Genomic DNA, 25,447 nt, shown 5'->3' with positions numbered 1-25,447 from the left:
ACCACAACATGCTATTATTTTTGACCTCACACATTCCCATTTGGTCTCACCCCCTGCTGGAATGTGAATCTTTGGAACTTTTCTGAAATTGAATTCATCTCTCCACTGAAGGAAGAACTTACGATTGCTTTTAAGAAACCAAGCACTATGTGCCTGTATTTTGTATGTATGTATAAATAAATAAATAAAGTCTTGAAAAAGCTAGGAGCATTTTCCTAAACCTGAGCTGAAACTGAGAGATTGCCACTTCATACACCACTTTGCACATGTACATTTCCTCAAATGCTGTGCAATGGGTAACTTGTTTTCCTGTTCAGAGTAAAGATAAGATGCATTGCTTTCTGATTTTGCTTGTTGCATCATCAAAGAGCAAAATCTGATCTGGTATGTAACACTGTTAGCCTATTCAGAGTGAGGACAGGGAGTCCTGTTCTCACTCTCGTTTGGTTTTGTGAAAGTGTGCAGCCAAATCTGATTAGCTACATGCTGATGTAATGGCACTAGACAGCAAATCTGTTCATATAGATTTGTAGGAGGCAATCAGAGCATCATAGATTACCTGGTCTCTGTTGTAAGTCTGCAGCTCGTTCTGGACTGAAAATCCTTCCTGCACCCCAGCTCTTTCCTTATATTTCCTTATATAGGAAAATTAGTAGAATATCATTTTTTCTGCATTCCCAAAGCAACACGCATAAATCTAGTACTACATTCTGTGGCAGCTGAACCAACACTAACAGAATTTATCTATGCTGACTGCTGTCACTAGAAACTAATGACTAGGAGTAATTTAGTGCTCCCTGACATCTCTTTCAGCCACTGAAAACATAAATATATTCATTGGTTTCCCACTGGTGTCTTCAGATGCATTAAAAACAAATTCCTTGGTATCCGCTAGTGTTTGGTTCCAGGACTCACCATGGATACCAAAATCCCTGGATACTGAAATCCCTTTATATACATGATAATTTAGTAAAATCAACTTTTGCTTTTTGGAATTTATTTTTCAATATATTCAAGCCATGGATGCAGAATTCATGGATACAGAGGGCTAACTCTAATGCCAGAAAAGCCATTCATATGCATTTTGTTTGAAAGACACCAGGGACTTTATTGTGCGACCTCCAGTGCTCGACTTTACTCTTCTGAATTTGACCACATGGACTTTTCCCTGAAAATGGCTTCCCGTTGCCCCCAGTGCTGAATTCAGGCCCTGTAAATCACTTTGGTGGCCATTTTTTCCAATTCTGAAGCTTCCAATTTGGAAAAAATGGCCTCTGAAGCGACTTATGGGGCCTGAATTCAACACTGGAGGCAATGGAAAACTGCTTTCAGGGAAAGGTCCATGTGGTAAAATGAGCGTAACTTCTCAATTAGGCACAAATTCAGTAGAGGTAAGTTGGGCACCAGAGTGATGTGATAAAGTCTCAGGTGTCAGGAACCACACCAGGATAATATTCTTATTTCCATCTTCATTCTGCAGTCTTTCCTTGTCAAAAATACATATGAAATTGCCAGATGAACACTGGGGTGGGGGATGCCTTGGCCCCCTCTTTTGCCATTTGTCAAATTTGGACCCCCAAATTTGATATAGACTGGGACTCCTGTATCTAGCTGGTCCACAGAAGATAAAATTCAGGCACAGACCCTTTGTCCTGCCACAGATAAAATGATGAAGGAATTTTTATCAGCTGAAATCCCAGCTGGAGCTTCCAGATCGCCTCTGATTCCTCCTTTTTGGGTCTGTTTTGTGTACAAAAGAATCATATCCCTTACAATAACTAGGAAACCCTGGCACAAAATGCAAAAGTAAATACAGGGCGGACTAAGCCCTGGCTGCAGAAATTGCTGAGCAAGCAACTGCTGGAAAGGAGTTCTTCACTTACTTGAGGAACAAGGATTGGAGACAGAGTCAGGCTTGTATTGGTACACTACATACAGATTCACAAGAGTGTTATTGTTTCAAGGAGCTGGCAACAAGAATAAATAGACCAAACTCAGATGAAAAGAAGTATGTGTAATGCAAAACAGGGAGAAGGTTCAGAGAAGTCAAGGAGGTCTGGTAACATGTTGGAAATGTGGAACACAGCAGATGAAGAGAAATGATGAATCCAGTAACTTGGTGTATCAGGAGGAGAGTGGTTTTATTAACAGCTATCTGGAGGAGCCCAACTCTTACAAGTTAGGGCACATTCTGTTGTGTCAAGCTTTGATAGTTTCTTGAACTCCTTGGCAGCTGAGTTCTTTCATGCTACCTCTTCTGATATTGTCTCTCCAGAGGGTGTATGACATTTCTCCCTCACAGTCTGCATCAGCTCTCTGGTTATATGGGGAAAGATGGATCCTCTTTAGAGGGTCTGCATTAGGCCTCTCCTCCAGTGGTCTCCATGGAGGGCTACCAACTGGAGCTCCCTCTTTCTCCTGCTGGGGTCTGCTATCTTTTCTCTCCTCCTCTAGCGAGGACAACTCCTCCAGGTAAGGCATGACAGTTTTCCACCTCAAAATTCTCATCACATATTTAGAGTAGCTCGTTGCAAAAAGAAAGTGTGTGACAAGATGCAACAGATATTATAGAAGTAGCAAAGACAACATATTATTTTCAGCTCTCTTGGGGTGAAAGACAAAAGCGGCAGCATATTTTGAGATGCAAATTGACTTAAGAAATTAAGATGTCAGTTTCAGGTGTGGAATTTGGATAGGAAAAAGGAAATGAAAGCTGTTAGAAAACAACATTTGGCAGCCTCATGGGCCTATACACTAGAGTTGAGTTGAAGCACAGAATTCAGCTCTAGAGTTTGGTCCCTAATGCACCATTGCTTAGAGTTACTGCAAAAAAAAAAAAAAAAAAAAAAAAAAAAAAAATGGGGGGGGGGAGTTAATTTCAGTGATGCTGGCTGACAAAGGAAATGCATCACATTCTCTTAGCTTTAGTAAATCTCTAGTCCAGAAATGTTTAATTTTGGCAATTGGAAAACACTTTAGCATTTCAAAGAAAATACAACAGCTGTTTAAGAATAAACCATGGGATTAAATGTAGGAGCAGGGGGATAAAATAATGTAACTGAAGTTGCCTGAATAAGGAGTAGTTTCTGAAAGGCAAAGCTTAAGCAAGCAAATAAAAAACAGATGTTGAATTTATTCTCAAATACCCAGAGAATCTGAAAAGAGCTAGTTTTTAAAACACCCCCCCCCCCCCGTTTTAAGTAAACATATACTGCATTGAATATTCAGTATCTCATTACTGTTGCCTAAGGCAACTGCAGTTCCCAGGACTTTGCCTTTTAAAAAATGTCAAAACCAAGTCCCTATGTTTTTCATAGTGGAGTATCCGATCTTTAAAAAAGAATTCATGGCTTAGGTTCAGACTACTTAGTCCATCAAATCTCTCCATTAGCTGCCTTACCTCAGTCAAAACCCTGGCCCAGCATTTCCCAACTGATTTAATAGTGGTTGAGAGAGATGCTTCAGCTGGGAAATTAAATTGTGCTGTGTGAAACGTACTACAGATAATCCAAAATAAAACTAAAATTAGTTTTTGTGGGTTTTTTGGGCTATGTGGCCATGTTCTAGAAGAGTTTATTCCTGATGTTTCGCCAGCATCTGTGGCTGGCACCTTCAGAGAATGATGTTGGTGAAACGTCAGGAATAAACTCTTCTAAAACATGGCCACATAGACCATAAAAACCCACAAAAAACTATGGGTGCTGGCCATGAAAGCCTTAGACTTCACAAAACTAAAATTTTCCAATCCACTTCTGGTTTTTGAAAAATAAGGTGGCCGAGATCCTGCAATAGGAGATATAGTTACAGAAACTCTCAGTGCTACCCTCCAAAATTCCACCCTTGAAAATTCACAGCCATTTCTGAGGTACTAGAGAGTGGGGCAGTGAATAATGAAGTGCCCAGCCCTCTTCCATAGATGGAGTGTATTGAGACAGGTAGCTGCAGAAAACCCTGTTGTCAGGATCCTGTTGCATCTGCGTGTGACCAGAAGAGGACAGAACACATCATTACTGCCCTGTTCTCTCCAGCACCAGAGAAATGTTGCCACAGAGGAGTGTGTGTGTGAGGCTTCAGGAGTAGAAATTTGGGCACACATTTGTTCATTGTGATCATGCAGTGCCATAAACATAAATTGAAATAACCACAATTTTGTAAGTTAGGTTTATGACATTGTAATTACCAAACAGGATGCCAGTCAGTACTTTTTAAATGTTAAACAGTGCAAGGAGGTAATGCAATTGATTAAAAAAAAATTGTCCCTTCCAGGATAGTCAACAGATTTTTAAAAAATGACCAGAAAAAGAAACAACTTGAGGGGACCAGGCTATCCACAAGACCCCACTTTTTCCACGCTTGTCTTAAGAGTCCGTTTCATGGGAAAGGAAGGTTTTCAAGAAGAAATTTGTCTCCAGGCTAACTGGACAATTTAGGGCCAAATATTTTGATGGACTGGCTGCTGATCTGTAAAATTCTTTTTAACAAATGGTCTGGACTTAAATGCTGAGAAAACAAGATTCTGATAAACCCTTCAAGGGTGCAAGTACACAGTGTAATCGTGTGGGTGCATGTGTGTGTTGCAAATGTTTGAGTAAGAACATTCCCCAAAGCAAGCACATTCAAACATAGGCCCAACATGTAACCTGTTTCATACAAGAGTCCTTGCTGTATATTATATTGTAAGGTGCAAATAATGTGTTTGAAGAGGGCACAGAATTCATTAAACAGTGGATACTTTACACACAGAAGATCCCAGCTTCTATACCAACATCTGCAATTAAAGCAGGGCAGTGAAATGTGTGTCCCAACAGATGTTGTGGGACTGCAAATCCTATCAACCCCAGTCAATATGGCCAATTGTGAAGGATTATGAGATCATTTCAACATCTGAAAGGACACACATTGAGTTAAAGCAAGGATAGTGGGTTTCTGGATTGTCCTTGACCATTGGCTATGTTGGGCTGGGCCCAATGAGCTCTAAAACATCTGGTGGGCCACAGTGGGAGGTGGGTGAGCAAGGCTGGGGAAGTTCTCCTCCCAAGAGTCTGCAGAATAATTGCTAATCAGGCTAAAGTAATACTGGGTATATCTTAAAGTAAGAGGAGGAAAACATGGGTCTATGGCTTGACTCCATTTGAGGCAACTTCATAAGCAACAGTGGTTACTTCTTCTCTTGGGGTATTTCTGATTTTTCCCCCCACAGAGATATAAAAGTGGAAAGAGACAGATCATTTGAAATCTACATATCCAGACGCTTGTAGGAATACAATGTCTTAAAGACTGAACCATAGTGGAAAATATGGATAAAATCCAGAAGCCCTACAGCCTAATGGATTGTGTCTATAACCAAATGGATTGCTAGAGGTCTGATGGCTTAAAATATGGCCTAGTCACTCCCTGCATGAAGTTTACTGTAGTAGTGTTATTAAACTCTCTTGTTGACTAAGGTCCAAGACATAATCCAGTATTATAATCCAATAATCCAGTTTGAGGCTGCTTTAACTGCAGTCTAGGGAATGCTAGGTAATCCTAGTAACTGTAGTTTTGTGAGACAATCAGCCTTCTCTGTCAGAGAGCTCTGGTACCACAAGAAAGTACATTTCCCAGGATTCCCTAGCACTGAGCCAGGACAGTTATAATGGCCACAGACTGGATTATTTCTGCAGTGCATTTTGGACCTAAATGGTGGTAAGCACTCTTGACAATCCCATAGCTGGCTTTTGGCACCAAGAAACTGTCATGGGTATAGCGGGGTTATGCATGAAAGAGGAACTTCCTTTGCTAAGGTTGCTGACCTATGAGCTGTTAGAATCTTCCACTCATCAGTGTTTACCAACCATGTGTTGGTGGGTGGAGGACTGGAAGAAATCATATGGTAATAAAAACTGGAATGAGAAGTCCAAGAGTAGGAAAACTGGACTGTGCAGTACAGAACTCCAGGTAAGCCTGTCTGACAGCATTTTGTCACCAGTCCATTCTTTTGCCTGGTACAATAAAGTACTAGCACAAAGAGTAATTCATGTTTCTTATCTGTTTTCTTTGGGAAAAGTACAGTAACCACTCTCAACAAAGCACTTCCTGGAATAGTCCCCATCTCACATTATATGATTAGAATCTGATCTGAAACAACTGCTCTATTTCCTGCTGGTAATGCTGAAATTAATACCTTCCACATCAATTACAGTTAGAAAAAGGTCAAATGTTAGCAGGGTGCTGTGAGAAGTGTGCACACTGCAGAATCACTTACAAATCACATATCTTGAAGTCAGAATGAGCTGTGAGAAGTGTGCACACTGCAGAATCACTTACAAATCACATATCTTGAAGTCAGAATGAGAACTAATCTATGCATTTAATGTTATAAACTTCTTTGGTGTTTTCCTATAGAAGCTTTTTTAAAAGGGAAAATATATAAAAAGATAAACAGTTTGTGTATAAAGATTGTTCATGGTAGAAAATAATCAATGCAGATTGAAATTAAGGGTATAATTAGATGCTGAAGGACATGTGTTTAAACTGGTTCTTTTACAGACAAGTGAAAGATTTAAAATGGATAAAAAAATTAAAGGGTTTAAAACATCTAAATCTGAGTTTGAAAGCCAACTATGTATGGATGAGTCAGCCTTTGATTGCAAAAATGTATAAACTGCTGTTGAGATTTGAAACTGAAGAGGAACAGATAAAGGAATGTATGGTGCAATGACTCAGAATATTGGTTCAGTTCAAATGCAACAGTGGGAAAGAATGTGGACAAAGGATTTGAAATTTACATCGAGTTATGATGTACGAGATGATTTTTTATAAAATGATGTACCGGTAGCATTTGACACCAGACAGGTTATTGAAAACGTATAGGGATAATTCAAACAAATGTTGGAAATGTAAATAAAAGATAGGGTGTTTTTTTCTCCATATGTGGTGTATCTGTGATAAAGCACAGAACTATTGGACTCAAATTTATTTGACGTTGGAAGATATTTTTAAAGTCAAGGTACAGTTGAAACCAGAGAAGTTTTTGCTTGGAATGCTGACTGGTCAAACTGTGAAGAAATGTGGAAAGACGAAGGCTTTCATGGCCAGCATCCATAGTTTTTTGTTGGTTTTTCGGGCTACGTGGGCATGTTCTAGAAGAGTTTCTTCCTGACGTTTTGCCAGCATCTGTGGCTCGCATATTCAGAGAATGCCAGCCACAGATGCTGGTGAAACGTCAGGAAGAAACTCCTCTAGAACATGGCCACATAGCCCGAAAACCCACAAAAAACAATGTGGAAAGATTTTACAATATATGATCACAGCAGCAAGATTTGCTCAGAAATGGAATGACATGGATACCCTGCCAGAAGAAGAATGGCTGATGAAGACAACTGGACGGTGGAAATGGACAAATTGACAATCTTGATTAAAGAGAAATCTTCAAATAATTTTAAGAAAGACTGGGAATTGTTTATGATAAACATGCGGTCTCATTGGGGATACAAATCAGCTTTGGGTTTTGTAAAATAAGCAAAGTTTATATATTATAGAGGCATAAATATAGTTTCATATATAAGGAAGTATAGTAACAGTGGTATTATTAATCATTAGAGGGAGTCAGTATATGTATATTTTTCTTAGTAGTTCAGTTATGTTTATTTCATTATTATTGTTTGTTTATAATTGTGTTTAGATGTAATAAAATGATTTTTAAAAAATCTGTTACCCCAAGGCTTGGATTCAGCATGGTTCTGGATGATTGGATTGGATATTTTGATGGTATTAAATTGTTCTTCAGTTGTTTTCATTGACCGTACCCCGGTCTGGATTACCCTGTCTGTCTAATTTATATGCAGAACATAGAATAAGGAAAGCTGGATTAGACTCAGAGGAAAAAGCATGAAAATTGGAGGAAGGAATAACAATTTAAGATATGTAGGTGATATATTACTAGAAGAAAATAGCAAAGACTTTGAATTATTATTGGGGAAAGTCAAGGATGAAAGTGCAAAAGCAGGGTTACAGATCAACATTAAGAAAAATGAAATAGAGTAACTTTAAAGTGGATGGTACACACACTGAAATATTGCTACTGAACACTTTCTATAATTTGGCTCAGTCATAAATCAAAAATGGAGATTGTAGTCAAGAAATCAGAAGACAACTAGAACTTGGAAAGGCAGCTATGAAGGAATTAAATAAGATCCCCAAGTATAAAGCTATAGCATTGAGTACCAAAGTCAGAGGTTTCCATACCATTATATCTCCAATTTCTACATATGGGTGTGAAGGCTGGACAGTGAAGGTTGAAAGAGAATAAAATCATTTGAAATGAGGTGCTGAGGGAGAGTTTTACAGACACCCATGGCTGCCAAAATGGCTAATCAATATGTTTTAGAGCAAATCAAGCCTGAGGTATCACCAGAAGTCTTGCTAGTACTGTTTTGTTGTGTATCTCAGTTGATTAAAGTTGAATAAAGAAATATTGAGCTCATCTGAATAGAGGCAACCTGACAAACATGTTACATCACTTTTGCTTCATAACTTCATGGTTTTATATTGTATAAAATGATTTTATTGTGTGTCTCCCTAAAATCGTATGATATAGGCATTGGCATCACTAGGATTGACATCACCCAGTGCAGAAATTCTTGGTGACACCTCCCCTATCAATTTCCTCCCATATCACACCATACAGGATCCTTTGTAATGTTTTGTACTAATGTTACTCATAAATAATAATTCCTATATATCACTGAAGATAATGGCAATACAGTGGACCCTTGTTATATGCTGGGGTTTGGTTCCAAGATCCCCCGTGGATAACAAAATCCGTGGATGCTTAAGTCCCATTAAATATAATGACAGAACAAAATAGTGTCCCTTTATAAAAAATGGAAAAATCAAGGTCTGATATTTGAAATTTATACTTTTTTTGAATATATTTAAACCGTGGATGCTTGAATCCGTGTATAAAAAAATCCGTGTATAAGAAGGGCCGACTGTAGTTGTGACATAATCAACTAGGAAAATTAAAATTATACCTTTACATTACAACATCATCCACACAGCCTCAGTGTGTTTACACGTGCATAAATTCATGTGACTAAAATCAAAATTGGCTAAGATGTGATGTTTTCAAAGAAAATTTTAAAATAAAAATTTTATTTTTTTAAAAAAGAAACTGGGACCTCTCTTTTCTCCTCCCATTGACCCACTCATACCATCTCATAAGCATTTTAAAGTGATGCAGGCAAACACCATAGTCTGTTTCTGCCAAAAGACAGACGTTTGGGGACCAGTGCTGTCACCCTCCCTTAGAGTATCACCTTGTATGAACCACAGCCCCTAGTGATACCCCTTGTATCACTAAAATATTTTGTTCCTCAAAACTGTGAAGAACATTTTTTGTCACAATGCACTATACTACCTAGGACTGAAAAATACCCAAATAGGAAAAAAACAAAACACCCCCCACCCATAGATTTGTTGGGACTTTTTGTTGATGGAAAGCAAATGTACATGGGCAAATGTTTAAAATTTGGGGCCACTGACAACTGTTCGAATCACAGTGTCACAGAAGGCCATGATAATACAGCTATTTCTGTGTGTCTACAAAAAAACATGATTCTGAGTGATTGAACTATTTCACTGATGTGCAAAACTGCTACAAGGGAGACTAAGGGGCAAAAAAGACTGGCAGTAAGAGCAAGGTTGGAGGTGGCGTCTGAGTGTGGCATTTAAATGTTGCAAACTCTGATCCTGCTCCCATGCCTTTGGGAAGCTGCATGGCTGACCACACATGCGGTGGCTTCACAGCATTTCAGTGGTGTGGCGTTTACATGTGCTGAAACACCGAAATGCCACATTGGCAGTGGCAAAAGCACCATTTTTCCACCCCCCAAATGAGTGGCATTTTGCCACTTCTTTTTGGGCCAGAAAAACACTAGATTGGGGCTGCGGTGTGCGATTGCCACAGCCTTGATCAGACACACAAAGAGCGTCACAGAGCTGCCCCTTTATGGCTTCTCTTTTGGCCCTAAGGCACAAAAAATATTTCCAACATTGTCATTCTGTGTTCATGGAAACATGATCTTAAACAGAGAAATTAGCATGATGGAAGATGTGTGGGTGGATTTGGAATATGGGCCGGAATCCTTCTGCTGTTATAAAACTAGTAACTAACTTTTTTTTAAAAAAAGTCCCTAAAAGAAGTAACTTTACAGTTGGAAACTCACAACAAAACAAGGTAATGCAGAATAGCCACCACATACATGGGTGCTTAGTCAAAGATCACACTGTCTGTTTAACCTCACAGAAAAATGCAGTGCCTTTGTTTTGTCAACTGTAAAGAAACAGCTAGTGGATGAGATATTGTGAAGGTGGGGTTGATAAGCAAGAGTTCATATACTTTGGAAACATTATCAAGAAAATATATGTGGAGGAATATGTGGATTTTTTAAAATTAAAAATGAAGAAATCTTCCAGTGGTAGTACAACAGGAGCATCCTCTAAACAATCAAACCCTTGGTAAATCCCATGTAATACAATATAAATACCTCTTTGCACTATTTGCACTAGCTGAACTTGCCTTAAGACACTTGATATTCCATTTATAAATTAAAAGTTACTGGAGTTGGCTGTCAAATGGCAAATAAATGGGCCACAGCTGAGTGTTAATATCTCTGCTTTAAAATGACACACAATGGATTGAGGTCTGGGGCTAGAAAATTCCACAATGGAAGAACTGTGTTCTTTTCACTATATAAAAAATGGTGAAATAGACTTTACTTTGATATCAGCTAGCCAAACTGTCCTTAAAATGTTGTCCTTCCAAAACATGTATTTATTCCAGTTCTTCAGCATCAGAGAACTAGAAGGTGAGTTATAAAACAGGATATGCAAATAGTATAACTAGACAGGGCCAGCCCTACCATTGGGCATAATGAGGCAGTGACTCCAAGTGGCATCCTCTTGCTTGTTCTTCATAAATTGTGTGTACACCTTTGTTGAAGGAAAGAGCTGTATATGCCATAAACTGAATTGTTGCTACCTCAGTTATAATGGATTGTACATTTCCACACCAGTATTGAAGTAAGCATTAACTGCAAATAGAATCAGTTTCAGTAAATGGACAGGGATGTGCAATCACAGAATCATAGAATCGTAGAGTTGGAAGAGACCACAAGGGCCATCCAGTCCAACCCCTTGCCATGCTGGAAATCCCAATCAAAGCATACACGACAGATGGCCATCCAGCCTCTGCTTAAAGACCCCCAAAGAAGGAGACTCTACCACACTCCGAGGGAGTTTGTTCCACTGTCGAACAGCCCATACTGTCAGGACGTTCCTCCTAATGTTGAGGTGGAATCTCTTTTCCTGCAGCTTGCATCCATTGTTCCGGGTCCTGTTCTCTGAAGCTACAGAAAACAAGCTTGCTCCGTCCTCAATATGACATCCTATCCTATTATTTGCCTAAAGCAGCAGAATGTCTTTGGAAGGCCCTTCAGTCACATTTGTAAAAAAAGCTCCACTTGTCCCAAATGTGGTTTTTAAAACAAATTCTGCTTTATTCTCAAAATAACAAAATATGCAGGAAATCTGAAACAGAGCAGGTAGTATGTTCTTGGAGCTTGCATGTGCAAGGAAAAAAGAGGCTTTTATCTTATATCATTCTGTACGATTGACAAATTCACATGAAAAGAAGCACAGAATCTGATGGTGGTACAAAAGATCAGATTGGGCCATTTTAAATATTTCTTGTATGTATAACCTGTTGGCTTTGTTGCATGTCATGCTAGTATATGAAATTAAATATGAATTTTAGCAGGAACACAATGTAAGTCAAGAGCTGACGATGTTGAAAATAAGTTCTTTTAATAGATTTGCAAATACAATTCTTCTATGTTCTGTTGCTTTTTTTAAAAAAAAATGTCCTAAACCAGTGGTTTACAGAGATTGCCAGGACTGACTTGGCAAAGTAACAAAAGAAAAGTTGCATATAACATTCTGTTTAGATATCAGTGATCAACAGAAAGAGGTAGCCCTTTCTTCACAAATGTACGGTGATCACTACAATGAACAGACTAACACTCTTTGGAGCCAAATTTTCTAGATCCATGTAAATTGTTTCTTGTCTCATACATGTTAACAGATATTGGTTCCCTTTAAAAGTAGTCCATACACTGCAATGGAGAAAAGGACAATACCCATTCACAAAGAAGTGGAAAATTATGATTTTAGTAATACTTGATGGAGCTTGAAACATACTTGCTCCAGACAAGTGGCTTCAACCTGGTTGATGTATCTGGAGTTCTGTCTTCCTGCATTGCCATCTCTAGGCATTGTATAGTCAACCAATGGTGTTTAACAAAGAGAAAATTTCAACACACACAACAGACTACTCATTTTCCATCTTGTGCGTGTCAATGCCTGTTTGAAAGGAGGGATGTGAAAGGCACTGTGCAGAAGGACAGGAAAGGTTCAGGAGAGATCTTCGAAACTTCCAGAGAGAAATATACATCATGCAGCCATCATATAAACAAAAGGGAGTGGGGGAAACATCTCTCCAAGGGCAACAAATAGACTAGACGTTGCTTTTTTTTAATATTCAATTCGGCACCAGTAGAACATCGTACAAAGAAGGACCCATGTCTGGAAGAAATGGAAAGGGAAATAATTTAGGAAGAGAAACATACTCTGCCATTGCCACATCTTATTTATACCACTTCTGCAGGTTTTTTCCTCTAAAACTCCACAACCGGAAGGACAGCCAACTGATGCAGTGACTAAGGATGGCGTCTCTCCTCTGAATGCCTGTTTGGAGTCGGTAATGGGCTGGATGAGGGAAAACAAACTCAGACTGAATCCAGAGAAAACAGAAGTACTTGTGATAGGTTCCCCAGGTCCGGGGAAGGAAATTTATCAACCTGTCCTGGACGGGGTCACACTTCCCCTAAAGGACAAACTTTGCAGTTTAGGAGTACTTCTGGACTCATTTCTGCAGTTGACATCTCAAGTAGATGCAACGGCCAGAAGTGCTTGCTATCAACTTTGGTTGATACGCCAACTGCGACCCTACCTGGGCCAAAAGGAACTTGAAACAGTGGTACATGCTCTGGTAACCTCTCGTCTAGATTTCTGTAATGCACTCTAAATGGGGCTACCCCTGTACGAAGTCCAAAAGCTTCAGTTAGTGCAAAATATGGCAGCCAGATTGGTCACCGGTGCATCCAGGTTTGACCATATAACACCTATTTTGAAAGATCTTCACTGGCTGCCCATTCGCTTCTGAGCGCAATACAAGGTGTTGGTTATTACCTATAAAGCCCTACATGGCTTGGGCCCGAGTTACTTGAGGGACCACATCTCCCCATATGACCCGCCCTGCACACTCAGAACATCTGGTAAGAATTTATTGGAAACACCATTTTCCAAATATGTCTCCACATCCCAAAAGGCCTTTACAATAACGGCCCCCAAGGATGTGGAATAGTCTTCCTGAAGAGCTCTGTCTCATGACCCCCTTGGAAACATTTAAAAAGAGACTTAAGACCGTGCTCTTTCATCAAGCTTCCCCCCCCCCCCCGAGGAGTGATGACCAATATGCCTGTCTGACAACGATATTCGGCCTTGCCCCTGGATGTCTGATTGTTGATGTTTGATGTAATATTTTTAGATTGTGTATGTACCGATTTTAGTAGCCTGTAACCCCGCTTCGATCCACTAGGAGAGGCGGGGAAACATAAATAAAAAATTTTTATTATTATATTATTAAAAACCAGCTGGCACAACAAACAGCCTAACTAACCAGAATGGAATTATGTGGACTGTAGATAATATACTCAACTCAGAGCTGTACTTCTTACAGGGTGGATGAATTCAATTGAAAATGAATGTGATATGATAACCAACAAGTCTATTGTCTGGCACTCTGTAACAACTCGTACAGTGGACCCTCAGTATCTGCTGGGGTTTGACTCCAGGACACACCCGCCCCCATGGATACCAAAATTTGGGGATGCTCAAGTCCCACTTAATGCAGTGGCATAGTAAAATAGTGTCCCTTATGTAAAATGGTAAAATCAAGGTTTGCTTAATACTTTCAAGCCGTGGATACAGAATCCGTGGATACAAAGAACTGATTGTATTTAACTCGGTACTTAACAAAGTAACTTTTCCTGGCCTGACTCTCCCACCAAACCTCATGAAAATGTCATTCAACTATGCTGTGATCACTGGCAGAATGGATCTCCTTCTCCCCGTGCAGCTGATGCCCAGTAAAGTAGATTGGAGGAGGAGTTCCAATTATGGCAATAGTGTAAAAAATCATGACTAATTAGATTTTGTGAATATAAAGCAGTTAACTGTATCTTTTTTGTATTCATGAAAGCTACTTAAGTACAACATTGTCATGGTCATAACTTGCCCTCCCAGCCTACTTTACTGGGCATCAGCTTATGAGCAGAATGAAGTCCATTCTGTCAATGACTGGAGCATGGTTGAATGATGTTTCTTTCATCTTTTTTGAGGAGGGAGGTAGTTGGATAAGGAGAAATTTCTTAGTTAAGTTCTGAGTTAAGTATAAGCTGATACAGGATTCCAGCCAAAAATTTAACAAAAAACAACTGGGGAAATTTCCAAAAGTGAGTTAGATTTGTCAGTGCTCACAGGCCTTTTAAAAATTTAAAGGGGATTTAAAGTTCTATTAAGCTAACATTACACTTGCATTCTTTACAGTTTTAGAATTGTTTCCTTCCAAGGCACAAAAGTATTTGTCTCCTATTCTGGTTATTTCTAAACAGAACAATAAAAGAGGTTCTTTCTAGTCTGTACCAAATATAATTGGACTTCACTGCTACTAAATTTCCTCCAGAAGATCATTCAGATCTGGCCATCATGAACAGAGATCAGAAAAGTTACCTTTTAAAGATGACAATTCCCAGACCCACCACCCAGCATAGGTAGGTCAAGGATTCTGGGAGTTTGAGTCTTAAAAAGTAGTGTTTTCAAACTCTGGGTCTGAATTTGACTACTGTAGTATGAAAAAAATCCTCCCTTCAATGCCATCTTCTGAACATTTGTGCAGGTAATACAGCAGAAGAAATGAATGCTCGTGGCACATACTACAATAAGACATCTACATGGCCCACTGCCACAAGTATTTGTGAAAACATTCAGCTCACACCAAAAAACCACAAGGGATTTCTCCCATGGCTCACAACTTCTGTGCATTACCTGTGGCACTCTAAATGACAGTGATGGGGCTCCACATATTTTGAGATTACAGTTCCCATCATCATTAGCTATGCTGTCTAAGCCTGATTAAACTCCCACAACATCTAGGCCAGAGTATGTCCATTTGTAGATTAGGTAAAGTATATAAAAATATATTTCTTTCAGATGCTACATTTCCCCTAGAAAAATGTGTTGGCAGAAGGCTGAGCCATCTCTCTGGCTCTGACTGACCCATACCCTTGCTGCCTGGCCAGCAAGCTGCCCAGAGGATGGGAAGATTCCTCTTGCCAGAGGTCTTAACTAATCACCTGTAGAGAGTTTCTGAAATTTTCAGAGGCTGGAAATGTTTGGCCAGTTGCTAGAAAACTGTCAAGATAGTTTTCAGATTCATCCACCCTGCTCCCCACCAGCCACAGATGGCTGTTGGGAGGCTGGGTTATTATAGCAACACAGTGATTCTTGGGGCTGGTGACAAGGGAGCTGTGGCAGAGTTTTGCATGTGGAATTTTTTTTAATGCTTTGTGTTAGCTTCTGTGAGTGCTATTATTTGAGTGGAAAGGTCAGATTTTAACAACAATGAAATATGATGATGTCTGGCATTCAGATTACTGATCAGCATTAGTCTCAACAGTCCAGACCCAACATCATATTCACTGTCCAGATTTTTTTAGGTGACATGAATACATACACCATGTTTGCCTACATGACTTTGATTAGTCAAAAACCAGTCTTTCCACATTTATTTAAATATCTCCCTAGAGGTCATGTCATGTTTACGCTAGAACTTGGTATACAGGTCTAGCTACTCTGTAAACATGTTGCAAGTGGCCTGGGAGGAGATACTAAACAAACTGGGTATTGCAAACAGGTTTTCCTGGACACGAGAGGCTTATCTGACCTTAGCTGGCTGAAAAACCCGAGATAGTTTTAACTCATAAGACTGGTCCCAGAACATTTGAGGAACAATTTAGGAATCCTCCCAGGTACTACATCAGGCAATAGAACTTTATTATTTTTCTGCGAGTGACTAATGTCTAATTGCCAGTGGAGAGAGTACTAAGAGCATAAAATAAATATACAACCAGCTATATATACCACTAGTACACATATGTTTGTTACTGTTGTGTGCCTTCAAGTTATTTCCAACTTATGGTGACCCTAAGGCAAACCGTTCACAGGGTTTTCTGGGGCTGAGAGTGTGTGACTCACTGAAAGTCACCCTGTGGGTTTCTATGGCCAAGTGGGGGAATCAAACCCTGATCTCCCAAGTTGGAGTCCAATGCTTGAACCACTACAACATGCTGGGTCTCATGGATATGTACCAATGGTATACTCCACCAGTGTACAAAGTACTATAAATAAGGGGCAGGTTTCTGTAATAGAAACAGCTCATGATCAAAACTTAAAATAGCCAATGGGTAAAAGGCAGGCAGCAGTAACAAGGAACGAGTGCACACAAAATGTGGTAATTTGTACTTTCAACTGGGAATGAAGGAACAAGTATGCCTTCTCTCTTAGCAGTATATAGTGGGGTAGGGGCAGAGAGTTATTGTAATAATAATTGCTTATTTTATTTAAAATATTTATATACCATCCTTCATTAATAAAATTCCAGAGCCATGTATATATAACAATCAGATTAAAATTCAAATGTAAAAAAAAAAAAAAAAAAAAAGTAGAAGCCACAAATAGTCATTTGTATAGCTGAAGGTAGCATACAGTCACGTCATCCTAATCAGTATGACATCAAATATTTAGCTCCAGGCAATTTAAGCTTCCTTTAGGGGTCTAAAGAAATTAAGTGTGCATATATACAAGGACTCTGAAGCAAAGAAAAGAGTCAAACACAGAAGCTAAAGCTTAGGTAGTAAAAATAATTCAATTTTTGTCATTTTCCTACAGAAGCAATGGCTTTATTTAAAAATATCCAAATGTCAAGAAACAATGGCCAGAATCCTACCAGGGAGATACATATTCATAACTGTATTCCTAGATAGTGCCTAGTTTATGGGAACGTAGATACTGTGAAAGTCCTTCAAACCCTACTTCCAGGAAGTACCTACTGAAATAGATGGGGATCTGTTTCCCTATTACTCAGGAAGCAGTTGACTGACATTCCACATGCAAGCAATCTCTGGTGCAAGGGGGAATTGCAAGAGGGACCCCATTTCTGTCTGTCACAAGGGAAATCACTCACAAGAGAGGGTGAGGAGGTCAGTCGGCTGCTTTTTGAGGAACAGGGGTATGGATGTCCATTGTTAGCAGTGCCTAAGTGCGGCTTAGGGGTAGTTATGCATTCATAACTGCCCAATAGGATGTGGGCCTTTATTTTTAATGGGAGGAAAAGATTCATGTCTAGAGATGGATTTTTTTTCAAAATTAGTCAATGTTAGTCTGTTTCAATATAAAAAAGAAGAGTCTTGTGGCAGCTTTAAGACCAAAAGACTTAGTTTAGAACGAGCTTACATAAATGTCATCCTAAAAAACTCTGTTAAATGTCCACAACATTTCCCAGTCTCTCCCACCTTTTTTTAATAGAGATAGAAAAGATATTTACCTTAACTAAGATTTTGTCCACATTTATCTTTGAGATTATTACCAGAAGTGAACATACATATTTTCATTTCTCATCAATAGAAGGCAGCTACTAGAGGCAGAATATTCTCTTATTTAAATTATATGCAAGCAAATGTTTCTCATTTATAGTTGTTGTAGTTGTTTCTGATTTATGGAGATCCTAAGTTGACCCTATCATGATGTTTTCTTGGCATGATTTGTTCAGAGGAGGTTTGTCATTGCCTTCCCCTGAAGCTGAGAGCATGTGACTTTCCCAAGGTCATCCCATGGGTTTCATGGACAAGTGGAGAATTGAACCCTGATCTCCAGAATCATAATCCAGTGCTCAAACCACTATTCTACACAGGCTCACTATCATCTATAATGCATGTGTATTAAAATTGTCCACCAGTTTATTTGAATTTGTGGGCAAGATGCATTGAAAATATGTACATTAGGAAAAGGGTATATCAAAATCCACATCAATTCCCATACTGGGAGGGGGGAGGGGACAGGGGGAATGGTAGTCTTGAAATCCAGTAGGGCATATCTGAGAAACTAGAAAAACTGACATATTTTCATGCCAAAACCCAGCCATAGCATTGTCTGACCTGGAAGAAACAAGACCAAGACATATGCTTTCTCTGAATGAGAGGAAACCACACAACATCTGACACATAATAAATTAAATACTGTTAGAAACTCACAGCCCAGCAAAGAATGGCAAATCCAAACCAGGCAACACCCCAAGCATGTCTGTTCATTGGGCCAGAAATGGTTTGATAGCAGCCCTGAGATAAAAGGAAACAGGAGAGTAAGTTGCAGATAACCAAATAACATAGTTAGAGATATCTCAACCCTGCATTTGAGGCAGGGCTGCTTGTTTGAAGAATATATACTCCCAATTCACTTGACTACTTAGAGATCCAATCTTTGAACAAGAACATAACTAACATTTGAAGGTGCTTACAGCATCCACCTTGTCACAACAGCATAATGTACCACCTCCCACACAGCATTACTCTTTGGTTTCCCAGACACTGAACACACTTGTGTACTCATCAAGGTTAAAGTAACAACACCACTACATATGCTAGGTAGGAGCCTGGTTATAATGTGTTCTTTGAGCAAGATAGTAATTACATCAAAAAAATATAATCCACTCATGTGGCATGTTAAATGCTAGCTCCCCGGTGTCTTGTGTTCTGATTTTACTTCTCAAGTAGAAAGGGTTTGCAGCACTGAATACTCTCATAACAGGGGTCCTGTTCAGAGTTGCTGCCTCTTTGCCATGCCTTCCTTCGAGATACTCCAATCCATTTCCCCGATTTTCCTCTTTCTACCTCTCCCAAGTACCCAACATTCTGTGGCCTCCTACATGTGCCATCCTTATTTTGGATTCTCTTCTCCTTAGCACACTGTTCCCAAGATTCTTTATGCTTTTGCAAAAGTTGTGATTCCCCAAGACTGCTGTGGTAACCTTTTGCTTAATAAGAGTCTTTGGGCACCTTAAAAATCTAGCAAATTGATTTTGGCATAATCAAATCCAGTCTGGTGAAATGGACTTTTGTCTGCAAAAGACATTGTGCCAGAATTAATTTGTTGATCTTCAAGGTGCTTCAAGGGTGCTAGTTTTACATTTTTCTGCATGAAAAATACATATGGGGGATTTTTGTGCAGAGAAAAGTCTTATCTGTACAGAAAATAATATTTTGACTGATAAATCATGTCTTCTGCACAGAAATTGCCATTTCTTGTACAGCTTTTCTGCAGAATGAATTCCAAACTGTGAAAATAACTCAAAACTGCAGTTTTCAAGAACTATAATTATTATTATATTCCAGTTGTCTCATGTTTAAAAACACCTTCATGAAGCAATATGCTTCTGGTGCTATCCCTAGTCAAAATGACAACAAGCTAAGAAGAAGGCATAAGTCACTCTTCTTACATTTGTCAACACGGGGAAAAGCCCACTGAAAGGCTGAAAGAAAAGAGGGTAACATGCAGAGAACTAAGTCTTCATACATTTCACTTACAGACAAGTACTAATATTCCTGCCCCTGCTACAAGAAAGTTATTGAAAACTATGCAGATTTTTTTTTAGAATTTTTCACAGTTTGGGATTTATTCTGCAGAAAAAGCATACAGGAAATGGCAATTTTTGGGCAGAAAACATTATTTCTCACTGAGAATGCTATTTTTTTTTACAGATGAGCATTTTTTAATGCACGAAAAGGGCCCCACATGCATTTTTCATGCAGAAAAAGTCCTGACCTCTGAAGATGCCCATCTGTTCAGGATTATCTTCTTCAGGACTCCCCAGAATTCAAAACCTTAGTTTTCATGCATTATTCAAATATTTTGGAATATTCTTTTCATCCCTAGTGACATGTAACCACGCATGAACCTTTTACAATACTGTTCTATTTCAGAACGTAAAAGCAGTAGATAAGCTGCTTCAAACCAAAGGTGTTTGGTCGTTTTCCCACAGGGGCAAACCAGATGCTCCAGGAAGCCCACAAGCAGAACATGAATGCAACAGCATACTCGTGCTTGTGTTCCCCAGCTACTAATATTCAGAGGGATGCTGCCACTGACACTGGAGGTAATATATACATACTGGTCATGACTAACACATAGATAGCTGTATCCCCCATTAATGTGTCTAATCACCTTCTTAAGACATCCAGGTTGGTGGCCATCACTATATCTTGTGGAAGCAAATTCCATAGTTTTAACAATGAGCTGTGAGAATAAACACTTCTTTTTATCTGTCCTGCCATCCAGTTTCACTAGATGATTCTGGCTTGAAGCATTAAGTGAGAAAGGAAAACATCTCCCAATCCACTTTCTACAGATAATGTATAATTTTATACACATCTGTCATATTTATTATGACCTCCCATCTACCTACATTTTTGATGCTATTTTTGTTTCTAAGTTAAACAACCCGCAAACATTGCAACCTTTCCTCACAGGGGCATTACTCCATTACCCTTGATCATTTTGGCTGTTGATCAGGGCAGTTTTTCCAGCTCTACAATATCTTTTGTGAGGTGGTTTTTCATAAAATCATTATGACTCTAACAGTTTCAGCACTGATTCCTTTCCTAATATTCCCTAAAACTGAATATGCTTGTTTGGCAGCTGTTGAACATTTGATTAATATTTTCATTGAGGAATACCCTACGATGCCAAAGTCCCTTTCATGACCAGTTATAGCCAACTCAAATCCCCCCCCCCCCCAGTAATCCACTAATATTGCATAGAGGAAGAACATAGGCATTTCAATTACTGCAAAAATAAGATGAAGACAAAGTCTTTACCATTTCGTGGTAATATCCAGGCACCCCTAATTTACAGCCATCCAAGTTGGTTGGCTTCCCTAGGACATCCATAACACAGCACTGCCGTGGCCAGGGAAAATCAGCATCATTGTTCACTGTCCTGAAAACAGAGGTATAGTTCTGCCAGTCTCTTGGGCCAGTCACACCACAGCAGTCATCCTGGGTTGAAAGGAAAGTTGTTTTGTTAAAGCTGCTATAGAAATTGTGTGTTATTTTGTCACATAAAATACAGCAGAGAGAAAGTTGTGGGGAAGAAGAGAAATGAAATACAGCTTGTGATAGGCTGGTGGCTCCAATGCTCCCCATGGAACAAAACCACTAGAATATTGTTAGAATATAGTAATACTAGATGGAAAAGGAAGACCCTAACAATAGCCCTTTAGATTAAGAGTTCCTAAAGTATGTGACTTTACAGCATGTTACGATCTGGAACCATAATCACTAGAAGCAAAATATGCATAACTGTTATATTGTATTCAATGTTTTCCTCCAAGTCATGGATATATCCCTATAGTAATCTCATCATTTCACTGGGATCTGCATGGAAGAGATTTTTAAGAAAATAGTGTTGAATGGATGACCTAAAATTAATCCCAGGTACATGGTCTAAATCTTCATAATCTCCTTACATGTAGGGAAAGATTGTGCTAGTCCAAATAGCTTTGAGTAGAGATAGAAATTCAAGATATCAATGGGCATGAGTTAAGTATGTTAGAGCTGGAGTTTCAGTCCAGGTTAACTACTGTTGCTCTAAGCAATGTCACCATCATTTCTTTCAACAGTATCAATGTTGTTTTATATTTCGACAGAAACTAAGTATGCACTAGTACTACCCAAGTTAATTTGACATATGGTGAAGGAAAGACCATAAAGAGAATGAACAGAAAATTTGAATTGTGGCTCCTTTGAGACTTGGCAGTATTGAAGAACATTGTAACTATCCTTAAAAATATGTTCTAAGGAATAAATATACAAAAGCAAGAAACATATATGCAGAACTTGAAAACAGTACCTTTTTGGCCACTGGCCAAGCTGCCAAAGGGATTCTGGAAGCTATAACTCCAACAGTAATTTCCCAAAAATGGATAAACAAAATACTGAAGTGCTGTTCCAGTGTTATATATACTGGGGTTGTGCTCTGACTCCAAAATCCTGAATGGTCAGCCCTCCATATCCACAGATTCTGAATCCATGAATCCATGGGTTCAACCCTCCAAGGCTTGAACATATTTTAAAAATAATAATTCCAAAAGCAAATCTTGATTTTGCCATTTTATACACGGGACATCAATTTACTATGCCACTGTATCTAATGGAACATGAGCATCCATGGATTTTGGTATCCATGGGGCATCCTGGAAACAAACCTCAGCAGATTCCAAGGGTACACTGAGTTGCTTTTCCCTATCAACTTCTGCAGGAAAGGGCCTTTCATGGATACAACTATATATAGGACCAGTCCAAGGCATTTTGCTGCCAGAGGCACAGTAACCAATGGTTCTCCCTCTGCCAAGCTGTTCTGGCATCTGAGGCAGAAAATCCGAATGCCTTGGCCTTCCTTAATAATAAAAATACAACAGCAATAATAATAAACTGAGTAACAATTTGCTGCCCCTTCATGACATTCCAAATCAGTATTAATCAGCAGAGACTTCCAGTGAAGTCTGATAACTTCAATAGCAAAGGGCTCTAGGATGCAAAACTTTACTTACTTCATTCTCACATGCAAGAATGAATAATTTGCAACATTTTTTTTCTCACCTGGTGAGAATATGAAATACAATGGAGGGGTTTTTTTTGCATTTCAGGTTTGTTTGCTTTTTGCAAATACATCTTTTATACAAACTCAATGTATTTTCAACAAACCCCAAATGAAAATTTCACAAACAAGTGCAAAAATGCAAGGAAGCAGGTAAGCAAATAAATTATTGCAGGAGTTGACCAATTTGTGTCAAGACATTGATTCTCACTGAGGACTAGAACATTTTCACCTCCTTACACCCATATTTCCAGGCTCTAATGGAGGCCCTTCCTACTGATGTATGCATAGATACCAAGGGAAGGAATACTTGGCATGCATTATATTAAGGGCAGAGTAATTTGCTGTGCTACACGTACATGTTCTCCCTACCAGTAATTATAATACCTGAACAAGACTTCAAAAACATGCCAAAAATCTTAGAAGAGTTAAGACATTAAGAGCATTTCATTTTTAACATTCACACAAAGCACAGCTGCATATGTTCAGCAGGAACCTTTTCATTTAAAAGGCAGGGAAAGCAAGATCATTAAGTGAGTCCTGAAATATTTATAAAAGCATTCTTAATGCTTCAGAAGACTACAACCCCAGGTTCACTATAAGTTATCATTACCTGCACCATGAGACGATTCCACGTCCTGGTGACACCCTCACTCTTCCATTTGTCATCATTGTTCTCTGGATTTGGGTTCTGATATTTCTCCAGCATTTGCTTCAAGAAGAGATTGGGTGTGAGCTACACAACAACAAGAGGGGAGAGGAAGTAGAAGAGTTAAACAGACTCTTTTCTGGAAAAGACTGTAGACTTCCTAACAAAATCCAACATTATGTTGCTCAGTATTTACAGTTAAATTCTCTCTTCTGCTACATAGTGTTAAGTTTATACATAACTAGCAGATGCCCCCATCCAAAGTTTGACAGGACACTACTTAATCAAAAACATACTTTCTCTGTATTAGCACCTTGACTGTGAAACTCCCAGCCAAGAAAGTCAGGCTGACCCCATATCTTTTAAGCTTCCAGTGGGCAGCCATGCTGTTCTGTATAGCATTCAATATTTGAATTTTCTATTTTAATGGATTTAAAATGGGATTCTAGGATTGTAAACAACTTATAGAAGCTAAAGAGTATTTTAATGTTTTTTTTTAAATTGTATTGTTTTAATTTATTTTTATTTGTTCATCACCTCAAACACCCTTGTGGGATGGGAGGCAATACAAAAACACTTTGTTGTTGTTGTTGTGTACTTACAAGTCAGTTTTGATTTATGGCAACTCTAGGGTGATACTATCATAGGTTTTTTTTGCTAGGTTTCTTTAGCAGGGGTTTGCCATTGCCATCTTCTAAGGCTGAGAGAGTATGATTTGACCAAGGTCACCCAGTGGGTTCCTATGCTTGAGTGGGGGAATCAAACCCTGATCTCCAGGGTCATAGTTTAATGCTCAGACCACTACACCATGAAATATTAGAAACAAATAAGCAAATACGCAAATAAATACATAAATCAATGGAAACATTTGACAAGGTGACTTTTAATTGCTTCCTCTGAGCAAGAGACAACCCAGTACTTGTTTGCAAATGATCAACATGAATAAAATATGTAATACAATTATATCTTAATATATAATAAAATTATATCTCCATAACACCCTGAAGTCTGATTTCGGATGAGTTTGTATTTGCATGGGAGACCTGAAATAGAGTTCTGAATTTTTTTTTCCTGAAACCGGTACAGCTGCTAGTAGCTAGATTTGGCAGTACTGGGCCAGATGCTTTCATGATTTGACCCACTATGTACCAATGTTCCTATATAGTTCATCTCCACACTTCTTTGGGCTACAAATCCAGTTGATTCTCTTATTGCAAGGGTGGGGTGCAAATTTCCTTCCTTGAACCCCCATCCTATAGGCCAATGTGGCAGGAAGAAAGGCAGTTCTGGTCCTGGGAATCTGGACAAATATATCCAATTTTTGTGACTTTTGGGAGATCAGTGTGTTGGGCAATAGTGGGACCTGGAGTCAACCATCTTGTTTTTGTGGTGGCTTGTATGTCTCTCTCTGTGTGTGTATTGGCTGGGATTTTTTTTGGCCATGTTTTTAATCTGGAGAGGCTCTGATACTGCTTAACAGGATCAGAGGACATACTTTCCCCACCACTGTTCACTGGGTACCCAAATGTGGGCAGGGAAATTTTATTTTCTTTGGGTCTAAACAGATCACCTTGCAATAATTAAAACTATAACATCTCATTAAGTCCTTGCCTCCCACAAATATGCCCTCTGCCATTATCTCTATTTCTGTTTACAGTTTCAAACTTTTTTCAGAGCTGTGTCCCAATCCTGCATCCTTTGAATCTCAAGTCTAAAAGGTGAGAGCATCTGAGAGAACAGAGTACTTACAAAGTCTCGATGCACAACTGCTGTGATGCTGGAGGCAACTTCAAAAGCAAAGACAATCATCATCAGAATGATGTACTGAAAACAAAACAAAATACTCATCACTTATCAGACAGAACATTAAGCACACTCAAATCTCAGATTTAGATCTGCAAGGGAAAGAAATAATGCTTCTGGAGAAGG

The 25,447-nt window shown here is 39.0% G+C and overlaps 1 protein-coding gene across 2 annotated transcripts in view; it reads right to left on the bottom strand.

The window, feature by feature from the left end:
- Nucleotides 1-11,727: 11,727 nt before the first annotated feature.
- The window catches only part of UPK1B (uroplakin 1B), a 30,452-nt gene continuing 16,732 nt past the window's right edge, over nt 11,728-25,447 (bottom strand). For both annotated transcript variants that reach the window (XM_089508187.1, XM_089508189.1), the window contains exons 4-8: nt 25,268-25,342; nt 23,483-23,605; nt 21,090-21,269; nt 18,471-18,554; nt 11,728-12,624 (exon numbers count right to left, since the gene is read on the bottom strand). In XM_089508187.1, coding sequence (XP_089364313.1) covers nt 12,574-12,624; nt 18,471-18,554; nt 21,090-21,269; nt 23,483-23,605; nt 25,268-25,342 — 513 coding nt within the window. In that variant the 3' untranslated portion in view covers nt 11,728-12,573. The remainder of the gene's footprint in view (nt 12,625-18,470; nt 18,555-21,089; nt 21,270-23,482; nt 23,606-25,267; nt 25,343-25,447) is intronic.

This window comes from Sceloporus occidentalis, unplaced genomic scaffold, assembly GCF_023333645.1.
Source record: "Sceloporus occidentalis isolate IW3139 unplaced genomic scaffold, rSceOcc1.0.p SCAF_2, whole genome shotgun sequence".
NCBI classification, from domain to species: domain Eukaryota; kingdom Metazoa; phylum Chordata; class Lepidosauria; order Squamata; family Phrynosomatidae; genus Sceloporus; species Sceloporus occidentalis.
Note: the sequence above shows the minus strand (reverse complement) of the source record. Positions and strands in the feature narration are given on the sequence as shown.